Genomic DNA, 26,204 nt, shown 5'->3' on the forward strand with positions numbered 1-26,204 from the left:
TTTTTATTCAACTGCTGATATATTATTCTTATAAACTCTCTTCTCAATAAATGTGTTAATTTCCTCTTTTTTTTGCAAGGGTGCTCTTGCATTTATAAAGGTGTTAGGGTGGACATGTTGTTTTGCTTATGGTGACCCAATACTTCATCAGTTCTTAGAAGTTAAACTGTTGGGTAAAGGTAGACTGTAAAAGCTGACAGATGCTGCCAATCTTTTGACAAATGATTGAGTGAGTTGCTTTCCTGTGTAATGTATACCTGCCTATGCACTAACTGAAATTGGCTATTTTTAGAGTTCTAAGGTCCGCTAATTTGTTATGTCGAAATGATATCTCAGTGTTGCTTTGATTTATAACCCCTCACTCCTCTGAGGCTGGAGATGTGTTCATTCTCTCTGTATGAATGCCCACTTATTATTTATGTTTCAAAAGAGAAAACATGTAAGCCAAAGGCAGCAAACTAGTAGTCCTACAGGTTTACCGTATACAGTGTTCATTCCAGGGAGAAAATAAGGTCTAGGGAAGTAGACAGGAGGGCCAGTGGAGGAGCATCGGCCTAACCATTGGTACTTTAGCCCAAGATAATCCTGGCAGGGGTGTGTTTGAGGAATGGCAGGCCATTTTATTTCTTCAAATTGAATATTTGGTTTTCAGATAACTGGCTCTTAACCTGCCTAATGCCATGACCCTTTAATACAGTTCCGCATGTTGTGGTGATCCCCAGCCATAAAATTATTTTCATTGCTATTTCATGATTGTAATTTTCTACTATTATGAATTGTGATGTAAATATCTGATATTCAGGATATCTGATAAGTGCCCTCTGTGAAAGGGTCATTTGACCTACAAAAGGGGTCATGACTCCCAAGTTAAAACTACTGCTTTATGTCGTCTTCCCTGGGCCTTAAAGATACTTGTCCACATTTCATGAACAAGTACACGTGAAAACAGACCAAAGACCACAGCCATCCTGGCCTTTGTCTCAGGCAGGTGTTTTGTTGTGCAGAATGGATTTTGTGGCTTTCCCTGAGGCTGCCTGAGATGTCTATCTGATATCCTCATTAAGGTTGGTGGGTTCTTCTGCTGCTTTAATTTGAGTGAATTTCTGGGAAAAACTGTGGATTTCGGCCAAAATGCTAATAACTATGGCATTAATTTGAAGAACTGGTTAGTTCTGTAGAGAATCGTTTTGTAGTTAATTATGTGAACAAATCAACAGCAGCCTCTTGGAGGGGAAAGTGATAGTGGAGAAACTGCATATATATTTAAATTATTCATAATTCAAAGAAGGGTCAGGAATTCATTTCCCAGAAAGAAGAGTGTGCTTGCAAGTAATTCATGTTTGCATATAATTTCCATGTTACAGCTATAACTTTGTAGTGGCCATCATTCTCAGGGATTAAGATAAAGGGCCTTGCATTTGAGGCAGTGTACTCATCCCACTTTGTGCCAATTCGAACATTTTCCATTCTACACAACGAGAGATCTTCAACCCAAGCCCATGGTTTTAGTGAACTTGGGTGTCAGTATGGTTTGGGGAAGGGAGGTGACCATGAGGATGCATGGATACTCTTCTAATTAGGATGAGAATGATACTCTGTCCTTCTCTCCTTCCTTTCTATGGAAGATGGTTCCCTGTTATGAAGTATGACAGTCGCAAAGAGGAATCCATTATATACAGACTAGTTGCTGTGGTAGTTAGTTACTTTTCCCTTACTATGATAAACTATCATGACCAAGGCAACTTAGTGAAGGAAGAATTTATTTTGGTTTGAGGTTCCAGAGGGGAGGTCTGTAATGGTGGGACAGGCATGGCAGGATGAGACTAGAGCAGAAGGCTGAGAGGCCACATCTTCAACTCTAAACACAAGTCCAAGAGCTATGACTCTTACAGCCTATCCCAGTGATACACTTCCTTCAGGATCACTAGACTTACTAAGAGCTCCATAATGTGCCCAAACAGCACCACCCAGTGGGCACCAGTGTTCAAATATCTAAGCCTATGGGGCATCCTTATTTAAACCAACACTGTTGATTATTGTGCTTCTAGAACTCTTTAGAGGAAGATAATCCTTAGTTCTTTTTAGTTAAACATCTATTTGATTATTTTATGTATTAACAATCTTCCAACCTTATGACTCATTAATCCCCCCTTTTCCTATAATATAAATTAGTAGTCTCAAAAGATGGCTCAGAGGTTAAGAGTACTTGACTGCTCTTCCAGAGGACCTGGGCTCAGTTCTCAGCCTTCCCACAGTGGCTCATAACCATTTGTAAGTCCAGTCACAAGGGATATGATGCCCTCTTTTGGCCTCAATGGGTGTCAGGCATGTACATGGTACACAGACATATATTCAGGCAAAACACTCATATGCAAAAATAATAAAACAAGGACTATGAAGGCAGCATTTTTCTGAACAGTGAAGAAGACATTTTTAATTTCTGATGACTGATAAAACTTCTCAAGATAAGTTGGATCAAGGCAGTTTGATTAGTTGGGGAGGCCTCATGGTAGTTATTCTATTCCTGTCTAGGCAGACTTCAATTTGAATATGGACTCTTCCTTCTACACTGAGCCTTGAGATCTTCTTCAGAATTTCTGCTTCCTCTCTGTGTGAATCGGAGAAGCAGTGCTTATAGTAGTGTGTCTTATATAACCTTTCACCCCTCTGCAAAGGGAAGGGTAAGGAGGGCAACAGAAGGCTTTATAAACAGGTGAGGGCTGTTTTATGGGAACACAAAGGTTATGTAGAGGATAAGAGGGGAGGAGAAGATAGGGAAGGAAGAGGCAGAGAAAACACAAACGACAAACATGGTTTTTACCTAAAAGGACATGAGAGATCTAGAGTTTCATTTGCTCTAAGAGAAAGTTTGTTGGTACAGTTTGAGTTGTCTTCTGATGAGTCAGATTTTATTCATGATTACCTTAGGAGTTGGACCACATTTGGCCACAAGCTGTGTGTGTGTGTGTGTGTGTGTGTGTGTGTGTGTGTGTGTGTGTGTGTAGGTGATTGCTCCATGGTTTTTAAAAGTTGGTGATTTAACCATTACCCAACCTTATTTATTCATTTAGTAGCTTCATGTCTTAGTTGCTGTGACAAAATGTCATGACCAATACAACTTATAAGAGAAAGCATTTAACTTGTAGCTCACTGTTTGAAAGGGTTAGTTCATCACCATCAAGGCAGGATCATGGCAGCAGGCAGGTAAGGCGGGCAGGCATGATGCTGGAGCAGTACTAGTTGAGCTCAAATCTCAACCACAATGTGTGTGTGTGTGTGTGTGTGAGAGAGAGAGAGAGAGAGAGAGAGAGAGAGAGAGAGAGAGAGAGAGAGAAGCACGAATACACAAGTTAACTGGGAATGGGTTGGACTTTCAAACCCTCAAAAATCATCATCTCCACATCCAGTGACACAGTTTCTTCAACAAGGCCATACCTACTAATCTTTCCCAAACTATTCCACCAACAGAGGAACCAAGCATTCAGATATATGAGCCTGTGTGGCCATTCTGATTCAAACTGTTACACTAGAGTTGTCTGGGAAGATAAACCTCAGTTAAGAAAACACCTTGATCAGGTGCCTATGGGCAAGTTCATTCATTGGATTTTCTTTTTTTTTCTTTTCTTTTCTTTTCTTTTTTTTTCTTTTTCTTTTTTTTTTTTGATTAATGACTGATGTAGGAGAGCCCTGCTCATTATGGTAGCACCAATCCTGGGCAAGTAAGTGGTCCTGAGTTGTATAAGAAAGTAGGCTGAACAAGCCATGAGGAGCAATCCAGGAATCACTTGTCCTTCCATGGTCTCTGTTTCAGTTGCTGCCTCCAAGTTACTTCCTTGAACTCCTGCCTTGGCTTTCCTTAATCAGCTGTGATCCTGGATTTGTAAGGCAAACCAACTCTTTCCTTCCCATGTTCTTCTTGCTTTATCACAGAAAGAGAAATATTAGCTGGAACACATCTTGGTACCTTGTATTTATCTTTGTAAAATGGCTCATTACAAAGCATGACGATCCTCAAAACAGGAAAAAAGAAAACACAGAAAAGCACCAAGTTCTCATTAAGTATGAGTCACAGCTTCTGGGCCAGTAACAAATACGTCTTTATTCTTCAGAGAAAGGCTGAGTGGGATAGAAGGCAAGAAACCACTTAGCTGCCATATGCAGTTTTACTAGGCACATTAGCTTTTCCTTGAAGTACCTCCTGGGTCTCTTACATAAGCGTCCTGATGTCATCCATAAAGGCCGTACCCACTGTGCAAAGAACACATACCGCAAAGCACTCATACCACAGCAACATAAGCTTGTGCACCATGAAATCCAGGCTAAATAATTTTTATCATTCCCTCACATTCTGACACAGGGAAAACACTGGGCTGGGTGCTCTTTTGCTCCCCCCCGCCGCCCCGTGTGTGTGTGTGTGTGTGTGTGTGTGTGTGTGTGTGTAAACAGAGGTTTTAGATATGATGAGAAGACATTAGAATGGGTAATATATATTTTTAATTAAACTTTATTATAAAAAAAGCTTGCAGATGGTCAGTGGTTAAGAGCACTGCACTGGTTGCTCTTCCAGAGGACCTGAGTTTAATTCCCAGCACCCACTTGTCAGTTCACAATTTTCTGTAACTCCAGTTCCAGGGGATCTGGCACCCTTATGTAGACACACATGTAGACAAAACACTAATGCACATAAAATTAAAAATATCTTGTAAATAAAAACATCACAAACCAAAGTTGTGTGTGTGAGAGTGTGTGTCTATGTGTGTGTGTGTGTGTGTGTGTGTAAACAAATGATTATGTGTATATAGTATAACATATAGAAAAGAATAAAAAGACTAAATAACAAATAATAAATATAACTATTAGGCAGAAGTTGTATACAAAGAAGACATGAAGTGAATTGTTTTTCTTCTTCTAACTCTGCCGTGAATTTTTTATTTTGGAGTTGGACAAGTGCATGAATACATCTAATAATCAAACTATGGAGTCCATTGAGAAGCTCCACATCCTTGGTTCTAAATGGCTGCTCTGTGTAGGAGTTCACTGAGATGCATGGACCCGGGGTCTTGTTCATTTCGGTGGTTAGTCTTGACAATACATGTTAAAAGACCGCGAGTTCAGGAGTAGATGCAGTGTTGGGGGCTGTGGTGAGTCCCGGCACCATTCTGAGTTGCTGGGCTCTGGCCCTTTCAGTGGTGCTGTACGGTGTATGGTACTTTTTTCTTCTGTATCCTCCAATGCCATCAAACTCTCATATTTATGAATGGATTGCCCCCTTTAAAATCCCTTCTATGTGCATCTCTTCTCTCTCTTCTTTTAATTTTAATTTTTTATTCACTTTCTATTCTGATCACAGTCCCCTCCCATCCTCTTCCTAGTCCCACCCTTACAAATCCACCCCCCCCAAGTAGGACTAGGCACATCCTTTCTCAAGTTCAGGTATGGAGAAGAGGACACAATGGCAGGGAACAGAGACTGAGGACAGCCCTTGCGCCACTTATTAGGGAACACACATGAAGACCAAGCTGCACATTTGCTACAAATGTGTAGGGGGTCTAGGTCCAGCTCCTGCATGCTCCCTGGTTGGTGCCTCAGGCTCTGTGAGCCCCCATAGTCCCAGGTTAGTTAGGGACAAGAAGACTTAGTAGGTCTTCTTGACCTCTCGGACTTGCTCACTTTTATCCTCCACTCCTTCATAAGACTTCTCGGGCTCTAGCTGATATTTGGCTGTGGGTCTCTGCATCTGCCTCTACCCACTGCTGGATATAGCCTCTCAGGTTATGCTAGGTTATGCTAGGTTCCTGTCTGCAAGCATAGCAGAGTCTCATTAGTAGTGTCAGGGGTTGGCTCTCTTACATGGGATGAACATTAGTCATAAAGTACAGGACAAGCATGCTACAATCCACAGACCCAAAGAAACTGGGTAATGAGGAGGTCTCAAGAGAGGATGTGAGAATCTCTCTCAGAAGGTGAAACTAAATAGCCATTGGAAGTGGATGAGGAGAGGGAACTGGGTAGGAGCGGAGGTGAGAAGGGGAGTGGGAATAGTAAACAGGTGTGGGGAGGGGAGGCAAGAGAGGGCTGGGAATGAGAGTGGAAATCAGTGTTGGGGGAGCATCTCTGGTGACTAGCTGGAGGCATTGGACAGGAAAATATATGAGAAGTCTATGGGGGTGACCCCTAGCTTAGATTCTACTAGAGAGGGATATAGAGACTGAAATGGCCACCTCCTGTAGCCAGACAGGACTTACAGAGGAGGGAAGGGGACATCAATCTACCCACAAAACCTTCAATCCAAAATTTGTCTTGCCCAAAAAATGTGCAGGGATAAAGGTAGAGCAGAGACTGAGGGAACAGTCAACCAATGACTGCTCAAAATTGAGATTCATCGTTTCTCTTAATCTGAACAGTAATAACTTGGAGTACAGAGTGTGTGAGTATCATTTTGTCGTTCAGAAGAGACATGTTACATGACTTATCCCAATCAGTCAGTGCTAGGCATGTTGGGGTTAGGGTATGGCTTTTCTGTCTCCCAGCAGTGGTTCATCCATCCATCAGCTTCCTAATGAGTACCTTGTTTATGTTGGATTTTCTCTGCATTGTGTACTGGTGGTAGAATTGTCCAGTGAGGGAGGACCCCGTCATATGTTGCCCTGTCAGCACTCAGCCTTTCGTCTCCTTGTAGGATAATTTTTATGCTCCTGCTTGAAGCTTTTCTCCTGAACCTCTGAGCTCAGAAACAGAGTGTGTTGGTTTGAATTTTCTCGTGATGCATGATATCTGGACGGGTCTTGAGGATCTATGTGTTGTGGGATTTAGAGGTAAAACCCTGGTTTTCAGTGTCTTTAGTTCTTCACAGTCGGGTGACTGACTGAGCACTCCAGGGATGAGTGGATGACTTTTGGAGTAGATAGGTGGCTTTGCTGCTGCATGCTTCGTTTTGGTTTAGTGTTTTGAGTTGTCTGGTCTCTGACATCTTTCTCTGTTTCTTCTTTCTGTTGCTTTTCTTGGGCAGGGATTCAGACAGGTATTAATCGTTGGTTAAGAACTATATCTGCCTTTCTTTCCTCTGTCCCCCCTTCACCCCCCTTCCCCTTCTGCCTGCACTAGACCAGGCCTTTTGCTATGGGTGATTGTTAGACATTGCCAATGAATAAGAGCTTGTGCTCCCAGGAGCTTCTCAGAAGTTGACAGGGGATGGGTTCTGCTTATTCCCTTTCTTCTCTTCAATGCAGTAGTTCTCAACCTTCCTAATGCTTCAGCCCTTTAATCCAGTTCCTCCTGTTGTGATGACCCCCAACCACAAAATTATTTTTTGTTGCTATTGCCCAACCGTAACTTTGTTAGTGTTACAAATCATAATGTAAGTATCTGTGTTTTCTGGTGGTCTTAGGCATTCCCTGTGAAAGGGTCATTGGACCCCAAGGGATTTAGAACCACCACTCTAATGTCATGACCTGCTAGTCACTCCAGACTTGATCCAAAGCACACTTACACTGCCTGTAGGTTTCTATCAGGACACAGATAAATTCGGATGGAAGATAGTTTGTTTAGTTGGCACAGAGACTTGGGAATCTAAGAAACATTGGAAGATTTTCTTTTGAGCTAGCATTGGCAATGAGACAAGTCTAAAAATGTTTCCCGAGCTGCAAAGCTGAGGAGGAGAGGGCAGTAAGAGGAGATAGCCTTTCACTTTAAGAGGAAGAAAGGTTCTGGATATGCTGATCGAAGCCATAAAGAACGAGGTATTATTGTCATATGGACTCATTCCTTTCTGTACACAATTTCCTCACCATCTTAGAGCATGTGGGGTACTTGCAGGAGTCTTCACACTTATAGGGATGGTGAAATTTTTCTGTTAATAAAACTGAAGTGAGCAGTGCAGGCCTACCTGTTGCTTTTCCTCATCTCCTGGTCTTACCTAAACTCGATTACAATGTAACCAAATACTAAATTGCATGAGTCTGGAACTCATGAGCTCCCAGTAGAGTCCAAAGATCACTGTTGAAAGAGGACACTGAGTTGAGTTTTCTCCCCAGCCCTGGTACACACTTTCTTTAGGCTGTCACCAAAGAAACTGAACCTGGAGGAGTGGCTCTTTAAGAAGCAGAATCTAAGGTAAGCTCCTCCATTTTCTAGGGAGGAAGTGCTGGGAAATAGTCTTCATTGTGACTAGGTTATTTGAGGGGAAGAAAAGGGAATACAGGGACAGCACAATTCCCTAGGGGATGGTTTTGAGCCGAGAGTTTGTAGCATTTACCCCCTTCTAAGGATGGCTGAAATAGTTTTGCAGAGAGCAACCCCAGTTTTCAGGTCTCCCGCCTATCCTCACATGGCATTTGAGCACACTTGTACATTTGCTAAACAATCAGCTGTGAAATCTATGACTTCCCGTGGTTCCCTTCTCACAATGTTTATACAGGCCGTCATTTAGTAAGACATATGAATATTTATGGCGTGGAACAGCCTTTTGATTATAAATAGGGGCCAGGGGTCAGTGTACCCCAGGCCGGGAACTTGGTAGAACCTGAAATTTAAGGCATCGAGTAGACTGAGATATTAGGTGTGTCTCAGGATTTGTGCACAGCTTGAATTTCTCTTCATTATTTTTCTTTCTATTTGCCATGCAGAGTCCATGGGCTTCTTCCTCTTTCCTGAATGCCCTCCCCTACAGCTGCTTTTCTTTTTAGAGTTTTCTTCTTTGCCCCAAGACAGTGAAATGAAGCCCAAGTTCCATTTTTCCTCATCATAAATAAAGTAGGCTTCCAAATTGCCCTGACCTAGCATAGTCCCTCTGTAGCTGCTGTACCTTACCTAGTGCCTCTTTGAACACCTCAGCTCATTTTCCTGAGAAAGGGGAGCTTCCACACTACTTGACAGGGCTAAGCTAAGATTAAATAAGATCATGAAGTCAGGTGGACAGTTTGCAGGGCAGACCTCAAGAAAGACCATCTTTTGTAGCATCTGTTGTTATTGAAGTTGCAAAGGCTTTGCTTTTTATTTTTAGCTGAATGTTGAGAAAGTGCCCCAAACTCACTATTGTATGCTGTGTTTAAATCCTGGAGCTGGTGTTTGCTGCCCGTATGCTTGAGGCAGATTATGTGTGCTGCTGAAGTATATAGTGAGTGGTGGACTTGCTAACCTCATTGACTGGGTTTCTGTAATTCTATGAGCCCTTCGTAGAAACAAGGAACACAGTGGTGATCCTAACCCCTTCTTTTTCCAATTAGAAAGAGAATATTATTTCCCTTCAATTGGAAAATATTATTTCCTAATTAGAAAAAATATTTTCTCAATTTCTTAGGTTTTTGTATCTTTGAGTACTGATTAAGTGTGGAGTTCAGGACACAGAGGACTGTACTTGTAACCGAGGAGCAAAGGGCACAGAGTAGGCGGGGCAAGGGAATCTCCTTTCAGGGAATCTGGTGCCCAAGGGTTCATACTTGCTGGGGTTCGGGTTCCAGGTGTGGAAACAATTCTCAAAGAGATTAAAAGCACAATAATGGAGAAATGGTGAAGCTGAATGTTGAATTAGGATCTCTTTCTTAGAAAAACATGAACTGAGAAGCTTGTGCTGGGAGAATGTTTCTGGCTCCCAGAGGGCTGTAGGCATCCTATAGGATGTGTAGTAATAGTTTCTGGAAGTTGGAGAAGTTAGAAAGAGGCTTCCTAGCATTGTGGAAGGACAGACTGTGAAGGTGGACTGCCTGACTTTTGGGTTACCTAACCCCATCATAGTAGGCAAGGGCCCTTAACACAGTCCTCAGACAATCAGCATTTAGTAATAGAAGACTGTCAGAAGGCAGCAAAGCATCTTCAGACAGACTAAGGGCTTTGAGGAAAGAGGGGATGGCTCACTGTCTCACCCAGTGGTCGTGTGAACAATTGGAGTATATTGCTTCACTCGTCTAGCGCTTATCAATAAAAGTTCGAGTTCACTGTATGGGTCATACTCTACTTTCTGCAGGTGGTGAGGGCGCTCTTTCTTGCAGGTAGATTTTTCCTAGATTCAGAATCCAGACCTAGAGCAAGCTGATGAGTGGACATCATTCTCTGGCTCTTCTTTGTAGTTTTTGACAAAACATTATTTTACCTGCAGAGGAGTTGGTTAGAAGGAACCTAGGCCCAGCTCCATGGGAAATTTCTCTTGCCTTGGGGTTGGCAGCATAGAAAGAAGCCAGAGTTCTTCTGTTAGAAAGCAGAAGACGTTCTACAGAGATTCTTCATTCCTCCCTTATTTTCTGGCTTCTCTCCAGGTTTGGAACAGTCTTGTATAGTTTTAGGTTAAGAGCAGAAGCCATTCTTGTGTCCGCGGTGTGATGGCTAATGCTGTCAGCATGGCAGAACCTAAAGTTACCTAGACAAGTCCCCGGGCAGCCTGTGGGGATCTTCCTGATTGCTTTAGTTGAGGTGAGAAGACTGCCCACCGTGAATGACACCATTCCATGGTTGGGATTTCAGGTGTGCTCCTGAGTAGTAAGGGCATTCATTAACTGCATATTTTCAGTGATGGGTTCAATGTGGCCAGATGCCTCAGGGTTCTGCTGCCTTGACTTCTCTATTGTGATGATGGCTTGGACCCTTGAGATCTGAGTCAGAATAAATCTTTTCTCCTTTAAGGTAATTCTGTTGGAACATTTTACTACAGCATCGAAGGAGTAGCTAAGGCACATGGGAAAAAGCTGCTTCTCACAATGGAGATGTGCATGCAAGCTAGTGGCAAGAGGGCAGCATAGGTGGCTAGGGTAGTCTGAGCCAAGGCACCCCCTTGTGTTGTCAGTCACCTTGCCATTAGTGGAGAGCCACTCTGATATCTTCATTTCATAAACCTCAAAGAAAGAAATTCTACAAGTGGATTTCAGGATACCATTGAATATAAGAATCACTCTGATCTCTGAAGCTAAATATGGAAAAAATGTTGTCTTAGAAGTAGCAAAAGGTGGTTGTAAACATTTAAGAGAATACTTATTGGTTGACACAGAAATTAGAATAAACCAGCACTCTATGAGATGCTGTGATGTTTCATAACAACTGTGGTAATTGACAGAGCACAGGTAGGACATGGGTTTATGTGCCTCTGAGAATGCCTCAGGTTCTCCCTTCTAGCTTTCTGTAAGGACAGCTTATGATGCATGCACATCACGGACATCATCTACTGCATCTCTCAGAAAGGAACCCTGTTAAGTGACACATGATTGTACAAGCACAAACTGAGAAATTAACATGATTAAGGCATGCCTCTTTTCACTTTTTTCTATTGGTTCACTGATAAAGGAGTTCACTTTAGAAAAGCACCATTGAAAACCAATTATATTCGAGGCACTGGAAGGGAATGGGATGCAGAAATCAGTAACGTCCCTTTCTTCCAGGTTCAGTCTAATAAGGGAGATAGACATAGAAACATACCACCAAAAACATGGTCCAGAGAGAACATTTGAAATGAAAGTATAGACACTATACCATATTGACAGCCTTCATACATGTGCAAGAAGAGTGAGAGGGTACCCCTTGGAGAAGTAGAGGTTGGAATTGGGAAGGGAAGAGCAAGTAATGGGTGTGGGATGATGTGAGGCAGGTACAAGATAGAAGGAGGCCTGTCATTGGATGAGAAGGAAGGATGGGCGGGAGAAAAGTTTGAAGGAAGAGGAGGAGACTGGAACGGAAGGGGGAAGAGACAGGAGGGACAGAGAGTGAAGCCATGGCAGGACTATATGGCGGGTGACGTTAAGATTCTGCTCTGTGTATTTACAGATTGTTATTAATGTTCTTAAGGGATGGATGGTACTGGGCTTTGTATGTTTAGGCGGGCAATTATATCTTATCAATTGGGTCAAAGGTTATTGTGTTGTGTGTTCTTCCATGTGTAGATTTAAGTGTAATGGAGTGTGGGATGGCTGGTCTGGGCCACCATGGAGCTGGGATGTGTGTTTCTGACATGGAAACCTGCCTTGGGAACTAGATGGGTAGAGAGATTGCTGACAGCTCAGAGAGAGGCCTTCGGCAGTGAGATATGGGATGGAGCAGAGCGGGTGAGACGCTTTGCTGACTGAGACTTAAGACATCCAGCAGACATCTTGGGGCACCGTGATGTTGGACCTAAACTGGGATAAATGACAACCTTACTTTTTTATTTTTTATATTTTTACAACAACAGATGGACGTTGGCAGGGTGGGGGGAGACCGTCCATCAGCAGACAAGTATACTTCCAGGACTGTGAGAATATCTAGGACCCTAGTGGGCAGGGCCAGGGCAGTATTCATTGGAGTTAAGAAGCTCACAGAGGGTCTCACTTGGGGAAGAACTCAGGCTGCCTTTATCTATTATGATGGTATTCTACTGCCTTGAGAAAGCCTAGCAGAGTAATCGCTATGGTGTCCATCATGGCTTGATCCTGGATACCTGACTTGGGATACTAGGTCACAAAAGGACAGACACACAGATACAAGTACAGGAAAGCCAGGACGGGATGGGCTGTGCACACGCTGATAAAGATGCACCCTCAGAGTCTGCACTATGGAGGTGGGAGTTATTATAAACAGTTGTAGAAGGAGTGGGATTATTGTATACAGTTGTAGGAGGAGGTAGGGTTATTATATAAAGTTGTAGTGAGAGGCAGGGTTATTGTATACAGTTATCCCAGAAGGCGGGGCTATTATATATTTAGCTGACCAAGGAGGCAGGCTTAGCTACTCTCGGTGGGGGAGTCTTTATGGAGGAACCATCTCAGAGTGTAAGCATCTAGGAGGAGGAACCTGTACTTGATCTTATGGACCAGGGGAAGGTTTTGACATTCCTATGGGTCTGAGGCATGTGGTTATTGACATGGCCATACTCATGTCAAATAATACATGTTCATTCTGGACTTCCTTTAGAGCAAACAGGGAGGATGGGGATGACAACTCAGCATGTATTTGCATTATTTAAAAATCTGCTTTTAGTGGTTACTGGCTTAAAGAGAAGGTATCCCTCCCGAGTGAATGAAGGAATGAAAGCTGGTACTCAGGTTTCTGTGAGCTCCCAAGGGAAAACCAGGGAGAGAGGAAGACCCACCTGCTGAGACTGGGAACCCCATCACACTCAGGGGGAGGCAGTGAGCTTTACTCTTCTTGCTTCTCCATTTTCTTCTTCACCTGCCACAGTGCTGGAAGGGAGCAAACACAGATGGCTAATCACTGTGATTAAGCCAGAAGCTATCACTTTTAATGAAGTTGTTTTTTCTTTCTTTTTGTTCCTTTTTATTGGGGTAAATATCCAGGAAGCAGTAACTGAACATCTACTGACTGATTTGTTTTAGAATCCCCAAGAGTGAGGTGGCCAAGAGACCATCATTTTTCTAAGTTGAGGGTGCAGACTGCTAGGGTTAAAATTGGACCACAGGAGCTCAGAGCACCTTGCTGACCAGGGGGCAGCTGTGCTGTGCTGTGTGAGTGAAGTTAGTGAGTAGAGGCGGCCCCACATGAGTCTGAAGAGAGCTCTGGGAGAATCCTGTGTCATGTGGCTCATCTGAGAGCAGCCCCAAGGGCCCAGGCATTCCTGAGGGGGTCTCTGGTCAGGTTTCCTTGTAACTCATCAGGGGTCTGGCAGGAAAATAGATCACCAGCACACTCTTGATCTTGTCTCTCCTGGGTCTCCTCCCGACTCCCAGTAAGCTCATAATGGCTGTGGTATAAGTGCTTCCTAAAACCCTTAGGTCAAGCCTCTGCAGGAAAAGGGAGGGAGCCCGAGTCTCAGGGTTACACAGGTGGGGAGTTCAGGCACAGACGCTTCAGTGAAGCATGGGGAGCACCTTCTGTTTCCAGATGTTGGTTTTCCTGTCCCTGTAATTCGGTGTCACTGTCATGAGGGACATTTGCTTTTAAGAGTGTGTAGACTCAGTGTGAAACAGTAAGATACTTGCCTTTTAGACTTTCCCCTGGTCCAGAAGCGTGAGAGAGATGGCCATGTGCTTGCCGTCGTAGAGAGACGTGGACAGCACATGGCTGCGCACACTGCTTGGCACAGGATACCTACGAGACTGATTTGCTGCATGACTGGCTCGGGTGCTTGCTTTGGTTCCAAGGCCGCTGTCTTGTGCGTTCAAATTCTCACAGTACACATTCATCTCCTATGGCTCCATCTCTGTTCCCCACTGCTCTCTCATTGTCTCAGCCTTGCTTAAGTCATGATGTATTCAGGTGCTCAATTTCTGATGCCCACCAGGAGTGGAAATGGCATGTGTTAGATGCGATTGTTCTCGGACCACCTTGCTTAGGGCCTATAAAACCTTTGACAGCTTAAGTAAATAATACACAGCCTCCAGTCAGGTAGCTGGATTCCCTTCTCTGTCCACTTTGAAGATTGGATTTCTTAAGCTGTCTGAGCAGATCTGCTTGTCTTCACATGTCTTTTTTACTTGTCCACCACAGGTAGGGGGACCATGATGTCTGGCGGAGACCAGGAACCAGATCACTACTATGTGGGCATCGATGTGGGAACAGGAAGTGTCCGTGCAGCTCTAGTGGACCAGAGAGGGGTCCTTTTGGCTTTCGCGGAACAGCCAATTAAGAAGTGGGAGCCCCAGTTCAACCACCACGAGCAGTCCTCAGAGGACATCTGGGCAGCATGTTGCCGTGTCACGAAGGTAAGAGCCAAACCATGGCATCCCCTCCTTGCGTGTGTTCCACCTGCCCAGCAGTTCTGTATGTGCACACTCGGTCTGCACACTGCATCAGGGCTGCTGGAGGCATGGACCTGGGTGCTGTAGGCTTTGCCTCTCAGAATAAAGCTTACTGGGAGTGACAGACAGCTGAAATGTGCTCAGAGGATTGCTGCAGCCAGTACAGAGAGCTAGAGCTAGGAGGGCACGGAGGCAGTGAAGACAGTGCCGGGGCTGTGGAAGCCTGAGATGTGGAAATGAGGAAGGAAGAGTCATGGCGGCACACGGTGTGTCTCTGTTGTATGTCAGTGTGTTAGGACACACTGTGCTGGGACCTTGGAACCTGGTGGAACTAGCCTTACAGCTGGTGCTACTGCAGCTCCAGTTTATTTTCCTCCAGGAAGAGATGGAAAGAGGAGTGCTGGCCAGCTTACCCTGTGTCGGCAGTGTTAGTGACTGGCAGCCGCCGGGCCAGAACATAAATGTCTGGTTCTTATTAACAATGAGCTCTGTATCCTCCCAATTGGACACACAAGGGGAACTGCACTGTGAGTAGGAGAAACAACAAGGGGCCGAAAACTATGGCATGCTCTAGGAAAGCATCTTTATATGACCTCACGCTCGCTCGTTGAGTGGTCTGTGATAAGCCTGGGCCTGCTATCTTAAGGAAGGAAGAGATCTGGTCGTGACTAGTTTATGTCTGAAGTCTGTGACGGTAGTTTGACCTTTTATTCTGATGATCATTAGCAACAGACATTCTTTTATCTCCCCACCCCCAAAGGAGAAAAAAAGATGAAATCCCGAGTTCTGTTCCTTCTCTCTGTTTCTAATCGGGGTCCTTAAATATTCATGAGGAGCTTGGTCATTTTCAGCTTGACAGTCACCCATTTTTTCTGTATCGATTGGTCTGGTTAAACTTTGATGAGCTCTGAACAGCTGTTAGTGCCCCAGAGAAAACCACAGAGAGGTGGCTTAGGCTACCCAGACACTCTGCAGAGATAAAGGAGGGCTCATCTTGTCTTCTGCCTGTTTAATTTTCCTCTTCTCTACCCACTCCCAGTCTCTGCCTCCGTGAAAATCTTCTGCTCTTTGCCCTTGGGTCTCTTTTATTCTTCTAACACTCTTGCCATTAAGGAAATTGTCAAGAAGAAAATATAGTTCCCTGATGAAGAGCTCCCTTAAAGCAGATCTACTCCAGCACAGATCGGTTTAATGGCAGACTTTTAATCATGTCCCAGTGGTGGTCAGCTCCTCATTTGTGTCAGCCCTGATAACCACAGAAGTGCAGGGCATTAGTGCTCGGCCATGCCTCTCGCTGCAGCAGGTCTGCAGAAAGCCCATGGGCCTTAGGCCATGCCTCACGCATGTGCATGGAGATGTGCTGGAGTGTGGTGTGTGTGCTCATGTGAGGAGGAGCCTTAAGAAGGAGGCCTTTCTGACCTACTAAGTATGTATTCTGCAGCTGAACTGCCTGGGTGGGAGTCCCTGTTCTAGCAATGTTTCGCTTGTGATCTTGGACTGGTTACCATTTCTTGCCCAGTTTCCTTCTTACTAAGGGGAGATTAATGAGAGTCCCCAGTTTCATAAGATTGTTGTGATGATTAAAGTCTACAGAAAGTTCTAGCAGTGTCGGGGATAAGCAATCATTGTTGCCTGTGGTGGGGATGATAACGAGATGAGCGGAGTTAGGCAATGGATTCTGAGGCAAAATAGGAGAAGCGCAAGTGCAAGGAGATGCTGCTGCCTCTGGGAATGTGCAGCCCTCCCTGCGGTCAGGGCTCCTTCCATGGAAGACTTAAAAAGCATTGGTCTAGGTCGAGGGCTGCTGTCTCTTCTACCCTCACCTGTCTTTGCTTTGTCAGTGGCTCCAGAAAGCAGAGATCTTCAGAGCAATTGTGAACTTTCTTTTTCTTTTTCTTTTTTTTCTTCCCTCCACTGAGAGATGATTTTTCCCTTATTTGAGTTAATAACGATAACAGCAACAGCAGTAATGACAAGGCAGTGATGATGTCAACAGCTTACATTCTTTGGTGATTAACCATGTTCTAGATGCTGTGCCTAATACTGTGTGTGCCCATCATGTCATTTGGTTCTTATAACAATCTTTGTGGACGGTTTTTCTTCTCATGAAGATGAAAAAAGAAGGCTTTGAAGTAGTTCAGACTAAGGGGTCTTATGATGACTGAGAGACCGGTCTCGAGGGCCTCAGACCCTTCTCTTTCCAGCCTCAGCCCTTCCCTGTGACTCCTGCTTACAGTCAGAGGTGTTATAGGTTGCTGCTATGTGGGGGCCAGGAACTCACTTAATTGGGAGTCTAAGCACTGCATAGTAGTGCCTTTACCTGGCTGTTGCTCGTGGGAAACTGTGGTAAATTGGTATGCCTTTGTTGGGCCAGTATCCAGCACACCTAAAACATTGTCTAGAAACACGGAAGTCCTAGGAGACACATATAGTTCCTGATCTTAAAGTGTACTTTTTTGGATCTACACACCTGTATCAATCCAAGGAGACATCACAGGTTTTTATATTTCCACTGGAAAAAAGGAGATAAGCTGAAAGAATCATATACCCAGTTGTCATTTGTTAAATGTTCTTATTTTTATGTTTGTGTATGTGCATTTATGTGTATGATGTGCATGTTCATATAGGTGCACGTTTGAATGCAGGCATGCATGTGTATGCATGTGTGTACAGGTGTGCCTGAGCAGGTGTGCAGGTATGTATGCGTGTGTGTGTAGGTGTACGTGTGTATGTGTGTGTGTGTGTGTGTGTGTGTGTGTGTGTGTGTGTGTGCTGGAAGACAACCTGGGATGTGCTTCTCAGGAGCCATCCACCTCCCTTTTGAGGCAGAGTCTCTCCCTGGGGCCTGAGTTCTCGTAGTAGGCTATGTTGCCATTGTGCCTTAATGGTGCTCTGCTCTCCACCTTCCAGCACTAGGGTTGAAAGCAATAAGCCAGCTGTTTTTCCTGGCACCGGGACCAAACTTGAGTTCTCATGCTTGAGAGGCAAACAATTTACCAATGGAGTTATTTCCTTAGGCCCAGGAAATTGTTATTTTATTTAGTCTGAAAATATTTATGGAGCATGGACTGTATGCTATACTCTTTGTCAGACACTGGAACATCTGTAAGAGACATCGTAAGTCCTCTGGCCGAAAGATGAAATACCTTCATCTGTATGGGAATAAACCCCATAAACATATGAAGCTGATGAGCTCTGATTTGGCTCTAAGTTGGTACTTTCTGTATGGACAGTAATTTTAACATCTTATGTTCATGGAACTATTATAGTTTGTAAAAAACCTTCATATTTTAATTATGATTACAAGATAAATAGAGGTGGCCTATAGTTTCCATTTGACAGGTGGAAAGGTAAACTGTGGACCAGAAAGTTGAATGTCATTTCCAGTGTTCCCAGGTAGTGACAGCCCAGGCTTAGATGACAGAAGTTTGTGTATTCTCTGTTCCCAACACCTACTGCCCACATCATTTTCAGAGCTAAATACAGGCCGTAGCATCTGTGCTACTTTTCTGATGGTAGTGATGGTTTCTGTATTTAAACTGCTGTTACTCTTTGGCTTCCAATTCTTTCTGGGTAGAATCTAGAATTCATAACATGGCCTTCATGGCTGTGTACATTATAGCTCTTCCCAAGGTCCTTATGGATGTGTTCTTGGCTTTCTGTTCTAGCACCATTCCTGTGTTTAAACACAGAACCACTTGGAGAGAGGTTTCCTCTGTCTAGAACATCATTTTGCCTTTGACTGCACCAGGATTAGAGTCTTGCGCAGGGAGAAATGGAGATGAAATGAGAGGCTGCTGGAAGGAAGATCTCATGGGACTTGGTGGCAATGGAGGGGACAGAGGGGACCTCAGTACTCCAGCTAGTAAAAGAATATAAGGATCTCTGTTGTAAATGGAAGTGTCTGGTGTTTTCATTTCCTTGCTTATTGTCAAGGGACATCACTTTACATTGCTGCTCTAGGAAATCCTAGGTCTGGATTTTTTGTTCTTTCACTGGTCACAGCAGGAGGTGTTAGAAAATCATGCTTTGAATGTAGCATTCCCCATACAAGTTGTATTCTTTTCCTTGCTGTTTCTGACCCAGAGCCTTCTACGCTGGCTGCATCCCTACTAAGAACACTGCCTAGGTTTACACAATGTCAGTTGCATGAAAGTCTTTCCTCAAGATTCCCTGTTTTGAAAACTACCTTCTCCTCCTCTGTCATGCCTAATCCTCTTGGCCAATCAGCTTTGGGTATGTTATAACTATTCTATCATTATTTGACTCATTGGTGATTTACCTCTGTAAAATGTAATCCCCTAAAGAGTGAGCATTAAAGAAAACACTTTGCTCTCTACTGTTTCCCTGTTTTCTGAGCAAACACACCCTCATCTAAAAGGGCTTCATTGTGCATTCTAAGTACCCCAAACTGACTTTCAAGCCTATATTCAAAACTAGACCTACACATTCTGTTTTTGTGTGTGTGTGTGTGTGTGTGTGTGTGTGTGTGTGTGTGTGTGTGTGTGTGTGTTTTCTTTGGATGCCATAGCCACACCCAACATAGCAGAGCTTGCTGATTTAAATCACACGCAGGATTGAAGCCATTGTAACAACAAAGAAGTACAATCCCTTCCCTGAATTCTTTTTTGTTTTTCTCCATCGTTATTAAATTGGGTATTTCTTTTTTACACTTCAAATGTTATTCCCTTTCCCGGTTTGCAGGCCAACATCCCCATATCCCCTCCCTCTCCCCTTCTATATGGGTGTTTCCCTCCCCATCCTTCCCCCAATACTGCCCTCCTCCAACAATCATGTTCACTGAGGTTCCAGCCTTGGCAGGGCCATGGGCTTCCCCTTCCACTGGTGCCCCTACTAAGCTATTCATTGCTACCTATGAATTTGGAGCCCAGGGTCAGTCCAGGGTAGTGGCTTAGTTCCTGGAAGCTCTGGTTCGTTGGCATTGTTGTTCATATGGGGTCTCAAGCCCCTTCAGCTCTTACAGTCCTTTCTCTGATTCCTTCATTGGAGGTCCCATTCTCAGTTCAGTGGTTTTTTGCTGGCATTCGCTTAGGTATTTACCATATTCTATCTGTATCTCTCAGTAGAGATCTACATCTGGATCCTGTCAGCCTTCACCTCTTTGCTTCATCCATCTTATCTAGTTTGGTGGCTGTATATGTATGGGCCACATGTGGGGCAAGCTCTGAATGGGCATTCCTTCAGTCTCTGTTCTAAACTTTGCTTCCCTATCCCCTCCTAAGGATATACTTGTTTCCCTTTTAAAGAAGGAGTGAAGCACCCGCATTTTTGTCATCCTTCTTGAATTTCATGTATTCTGTGCATCTTGGGAAATTCGAGCATTTGGGCTAATATCTACTTATCAATGTTTGTTTTTCCGTGAATGGGTTACCTCACTCAGGATGATATTTTCCAGTTCCATCCATTTGCCTATGAATTTCATAAAGTCATTGTTTTTGATAGCTGAGTAGTATTCCATTGTGTAGATGCACCACATCTTCTGTAGCCATTCATCTCTTAAAGGGCATCTGGGTTCTTTTCAGCTTCTGGCTATTATAAATAAGGCTGCTATGAACATAGTGGAGCATGTGTCTTTGTTCTATGTTGGAGCATCTTTTGGGTATATGCCTAAGAGTGGTATAGCTTGGTCCTCAGGTAGTGCAATGTCCAGTTTTCTGAGGAACCTCCAGACTGATTTCCAGAATGGTTGTACCAGTCTGCAATCCCACCAACAATGGAGGAGGGTTCCTCTTTCTCCACATCCTCACCAGCATCTGCTGTCGCCGGAGTTTTTGATCTTAGCCATTCTGACTGGTGTGAGGTGGAATCTCAGGGTTGTTTTGATTTGCATTTCCCTTATGACCAAAGATGTTGAACATTTCTTTAGGTGCTTCTCAACCATTCGATATTCCTCAACTGTGAATTCTTTGTTTAGCTCTGAACCCCATTTTTTAATAGGGTTATTTGTTTTCCTGCAGTCTAACTTAGTGAGTTCTTTGTATATTTTAGATATAAGCCCTCTATCAGTGTAGGATTAGTAAAGATCTTTTCCCAATCTGTTGGTTGTCGTTTTGTCCTAACAACAGTGTTTTTTGCCTTACAGAAGCTTTGTAGCTTTATGAGATCTCAGTTTTCGGTTCTTGATCTTAGAGCATAAACCATTGGTGTTTTGTTTGGGAAATTTTCTCCAGTGCCCATGTGTTCGAGATTCTTCCCCACTTTTTCTTCTATTAGTTTGAGTGTGTCTGGTTTGATGTGGAGGTCCTTGATCCACTTGGACTTAAGCTTTGTACAGGGTGATAAGCATGGATCGATCTGCATTCTCCTCTATGCTGACCTCCAGTTGAACCAGCACCATTTGATGAAAATACTGTCTTTTTTCCATTTGATGGTTTTGGCTCCTTTGTCAAAAATCAAGTGACCATAGGTGTGTGGGTTCATTTTTGGGTCTTCAATTCTATTCCACTGGTCTATCTGCCTGTTTCTGCACCAATACCATACAGTTTTTATCACTATTGCTCTGCAATACTGCTTGAGTTCAGGGATAGTGATTCCCCAGGAAGTCCTTTTATTGTTGAGGATAGTTTTAGTTATCCTGGTTTTTTTGTTATTTCAGATGAATTTGCAAATTGTTCTAACTCTATGAAGAATTTGAGAAAATCAACAAGATAGATAAACCCTTAGCCAGACTAACCAGAGGACACAGAGAATGAGAGAATGTGTCCAAATTAACAAAATCAGAAATGAAAAGGGATACATAACAACAGAATAAGAAGAAACTCAAAAACTCATCACATCCTACTACAAAAGCCTAAATTCAACAAAACTTGAAAATCTGGAGGAAATGGACAATTTCCTAGACGTAACCGAAGCTAAATCGGAACAGATAAACCATTTAAACAACCTCATAACGCCTAAAGAAATAGAATCAATCAGTCATTAAAAGTCTCTTAACCAAAAAGAGCCGAGATCCAGATGGGTTCAGTGCAGAATTCTATCAGACCTTCATAGAACAGCTCATACCAATACCGTCCAAACTATTCCACAATAGTTTGGAGCACTACCAAATCCTTCCATGAAGTCACAATTACTGTTATACCTAAACCACACAAAGACCCAACAAAGAAAGAGAACTTCAGACCAATTTCCCTTATGAATATTGAGTCAAAAATACTCAATGAAATTCTTGCAAACTGAATCCAAGAACCCGTCAAAACAATTGTCTATCATGATCAAGTAGGCTTCATCCCAGGTATGCAGGGATGGTTTAATATACGGAAAACCATCAATGTAATCCACTATATAAACAAACTGAAAGATAAAAATCACATGATCATTTCATTAGATGCTGGGAAAGCATCTGACAAAATTCAACACCCCTTCGTGATAAAAGTCCTGGAAAGAACTGGAATTCAAGTCCCATACCTAAAAATAGTAAAAGTCATATACAGCAAACCAGTAGCTAACATTAAACTAAATGGAGAGAAACTTGAAGCAATCCCACTAAATCCCACTAAAATCAGGGACTAGACAAGGCTGCCCACTCTCTCCCTACTTATTCAATATAGTTCTTTAAGTTCTAGCCAGAGCAATCAGACAACAAAAGGAGGTGAAGGGGATACAGATCAGAAAAGAAGAAGTCAAAATATCACTATTTGCAGATGATATGATAGTATATTTAAGTGATCCCAAAAGTTCCACCAGAGAATTACTAAAGCTGATAAACAACTTCAGCAAAGTGGCTGGGTATAAAATTAACTCAAATAAATCAGTAGCCTTCCTCTACACAAAAGAGAAACTAGCCGAGAAAGAAATTAGGGAAACGACACCCTTCATAATAGACCCAAATAATATAAAGTACCTCGGTGTGACTTTAACCAAGCAAGTAAAAGATTTATGTTAAGAACTTCAAGTCTCTGACAAAAGAAATTGAAGATCTCAGAAGATGGAAAGATCTCCCATGCTCATGGATTGGCAGGATTAATATAGTAAAAATGGCCATTCTACCAAAAGCGATCAACAGATTCAATTCAATTCCCTTCAAAATTCCAACCCAATCCTTCCCTGAATTCTTGTTTGCTACTTCGGACCTGCAAGATGACAATAGTTAGACATGGGTCAGTTTCCCAAATGAGGCTGCAGCAAACTCCATTCCTGGAAATTCTTTATTGGAATGATGTGATTTGTCTCTAGCAAGGGTAATCTCTTTCTGCTGGGTTCATGGACTGAGTTTATTACACTTTTCTCTCCACTATCAAGACTATAAATAAGAGTGCATGGCCAAGTCGCAGAGGCCTTGCAGTAAAGTGACCATGAAAGCAGATCTCTGGGATAGGCTAGGAAAGGGTGTCCCTTTGTATGGAAAGAGATGCTTGTAAGTTATGTACTTGATGCTAGACATTTAAGGCAGACTTAATACATAATGACTTTTTTAAAAAATGTCCAGAGAATGGCCCCTTATAAAACTGGAGATTTTCACCATTGACAAGCTGTGATTTGAATCCAGAGCTGTGTAGACCTCAGAGGGTACTCATAAAATAAATCAAGAAATCATTATCTTTAGGCCGAGTAGAAAGCTATACTCATAACTCCCCAGAAGTACTTGAGTCTGCAGTTTTCTGTTGCTTCCTCTTTCTTTAGCATTCATGTTTGTGTTCATACAGCAGAGAACATGCTGTCCTTTGAGCATAAACATCTTAAATAGACATAATTAATGCAGTGTTGGGTAGTCTCTCTGCCTTTACCCAGCAGTGCAAACCCTCAAAGCCTGCAGTCTTCCCCCATGAGTTTTCCTATTACCATGAAACCAAGATTCAGAAAGACTGAGTGAGATTAGTTCAGAAGTGGTCAAACCAAGAGGTGGCTGCTGGCCCTATCCCATGCTGCCTGCTCTGGGCTCTCATTGAGTTACCCTTTTTTTCCCCTCAAACTTCCTCTTTTGACTAACTGTAGGCTCTGAAACATAAATAGACCCAGTCGTGTGCACTCTGGGACTAGGGGGCCAACAGTCACCAATCTCCTTAGATTTGGGGGAGAAAAACAGGGTCATCCCATTCGCTCTCTGGTTAGCCAGCCTAGCCCAAATGGCAAACCTCAGGTTCAGAAAAAGACAGTGTCTTAACTAGAGGATTCTAGGCTTGGCTTGTTCACTGATGGATGTCCCATGTAACCACAAATGCTTAACATATTAAGTCTTTCTTTTAGTGGACTTTGTAAAGATTAAATTCAAGAAAGTAAATAAAGTATACGGCACAGTAGATGCTTCATATATGACAGCATTTGAGTATATGTTGCTAATATTGCTTCAAAAATAGAATGCTGCCTTTGTTGTAAATCTATAATAGTTGTGTGTAGCTCTTTTGTGGTGCATATTAAATATTAATAGTCTAATGTTGCCAACAGGGCAGAGTTCTGCATTTTAAGATGAACTCATAACCAAGTCCAGGGAATTGGGGATGGCTCATACATAAAGTGCTTGCTATACACACATGGAGACCCGAATTTCCTCCTTTTCTTTCTCCTGTTCTTTCTCTTTCTACTCCTCCTCTTCTTCTTACTCCTCTTCCCCTCCACTCCCCTTCCTATTCTTCCTCCTCCTATTTTCTTTTCTCTTCTTCCTCTTCCTTTTCTGCTTCTTCTCCTCCCTCTTCTTCTTTCTCTTGCTTCTCCTCCTCTTCCTCCGTTTCCTCTTCTCCCATTCTTTCTTCTCCTCATCCTTCACCTCTTTTCTCCTTCTCCCCTTCTTCCTCCCTCACCCTTCTCCTCCTCTCACTTCCCCTTCTTTCTCTTTCTCCACCCTCCCCTTCTTCCTCCTCCTCCTCCTCCTCCTCCTCTTCCTCCCCCTCCTCCTCTTCCTCCTCACCCATCTCCTCCTTCTCTTCATAATCCACCAGCTCTAGTTAATGCTGTATGCATGCACATGGTGTAGGGCCACGTCCTGGAGATGAGAATGAGCAACCAACCACCATTCATCCTTTGAAAAGTTGTTCCTCATCTCCCAGCAGTTGCCTCATGAATGGGTGGGCTATCATGAGCGTACTGATAGGTTCCGTCTTATACAGGCATCAGCACTGCCTGGACTCCGTGACTGTAGTAACCATGTCCAGCATTCCATCTCACATTCTCTCTGCTCCTTCTTTGATGTTACTGACAGTGTGTGTGTGTGTGTGTGTGTGTGTGTGTGTGTGTGTGTGTGTGTGATATAAATCAGACCTTCAACCTTGGTCTGATTTTGAATAGTTTTTATGTTGCTATGAATGGGATTATGTTCTTAATTTTTGATGTGTTAGTTGCTACTGTGTAAAAATGCAATTCATTTCTACTTGTTAATCTTCAGTCTCGTAGTCCTATTAGATTTGCTTATTAGTTCTAGTAGCTTTTATAAAGATTTTATTTTTGATTTGGGGTGTGTGTGTGTGTGTGTGTGTGTGTGTGTATGTATGTGTGCACTTGCAGAGAAAGCAGATACATACAAAAGAATGCATGTGCCTTTGAAAGGCAGGGCATCAGATCTTCCTGGAGCTACAGTTAGAAGCAGTTTAGGTGATGAGACCTGAGCTCTGGTCCTCTATAAGGGCAGTGATTGCTCTTAACCTCTCTCCCTAGGCCCTCACAGCAGCTTTTAAAAAAGATTTTTAAAAAGCATTTTCAGCATGTGAATTCATATCATTTGTAAAGAAATACCTTTAGCTTTTTCTGACTTGTTTACCTTTAGTTTATCTTTCCTGCCTTATTCCACGGTCCCTGAACCCTAGCACAGTTTGGATAGAAGTGCTAAGTGCAACTCTCTTTCTTTGTATCTAATGAGGACAACGATGCATCCTTCTAACTTTTTGGTATGATGTTATCGCTGAGTTTTCCTCCTGTTTTCTTCTTGTTTGTATAAATTTCATTCTGCTTTTATTCTTTCATTCATCTTTTTTGTGTCAGAGAGTTTTGATGATTTTGAGATTATAATTGTATGTTGGTGCTATATTCTGTTAATATATGTCTTACATTAATTAATGATTGTTAAATCACCCTTGCAAGTTCTGGGGTGATTACACATGGTAATGATATATAATGCTAGTTTTATGTTCTGTAAGATTTGGTCTGCTAGTATTTTCCTATTTTTATACCTGCACTTATGATGAATAGTCTTCTGTATTTTTATCCTTTTAATGTCTTCCCTATTGATGTCAAGGCAGTGCAGACCGTATAGAGTTTGGTAGACAGGCTTTCCTCTTTGCTCTGCTCTAAATGTCTGACAATGGTAAGGTTTTCTCCTTAAGTATTTTATAAATTTTCCCAGAGAAACCACTTAGACTTGGAATTAATTTTTTATTTTCTATCTTATAAGTACAAATTTCATTTTCTAAAACAATGCTTCTCAATTTATTGAATAGCTTTGACCAATTTCCACAGCTGTCAAATGGCTATGATTGGTGATTTTATCCAGTACTATATTTTACTTTGCTAAGAAAATTTGCTGTCCCTGTCATACCCTCTGCTGAGAAATTACTTCTTTATGTATCTTTTTAGTTTCGCATAGTATTTCATTGTATAAATACAGCA

At 42.8% G+C, this 26,204-nt stretch overlaps 1 protein-coding gene across 8 annotated transcripts in view; it reads left to right on the top strand.

The window, feature by feature from the left end:
- Fggy (FGGY carbohydrate kinase domain containing) overlaps nt 1–26,204 on the top strand; it is a 387,141-nt gene that overhangs the window by 15,015 nt on the left and 345,922 nt on the right. For 7 of the 8 annotated variants that reach the window (XR_010066354.1, XM_017593260.3, XM_017593261.3 and 4 more), the window contains one exon: nt 14,401–14,615. Coding sequence is in view for 7 of the 8 variants with exons in the window: in XM_017593260.3 (XP_017448749.1) it covers nt 14,412–14,615 (204 nt within the window). In the remaining variant the exon portion in view is untranslated. Of the gene's footprint in view, nt 1–8,027; nt 8,113–14,400; nt 14,616–26,204 lie in introns of those variants that run through there. The other variant, XM_006238410.5, reaches the window with a different exon arrangement.

The sequence above is a fragment of the Rattus norvegicus genome, chromosome 5 (genome assembly GCF_036323735.1).
Source record: "Rattus norvegicus strain BN/NHsdMcwi chromosome 5, GRCr8, whole genome shotgun sequence".
In the NCBI taxonomy this organism is placed as follows: Eukaryota; Metazoa; Chordata; class Mammalia; order Rodentia; family Muridae; genus Rattus; species Rattus norvegicus.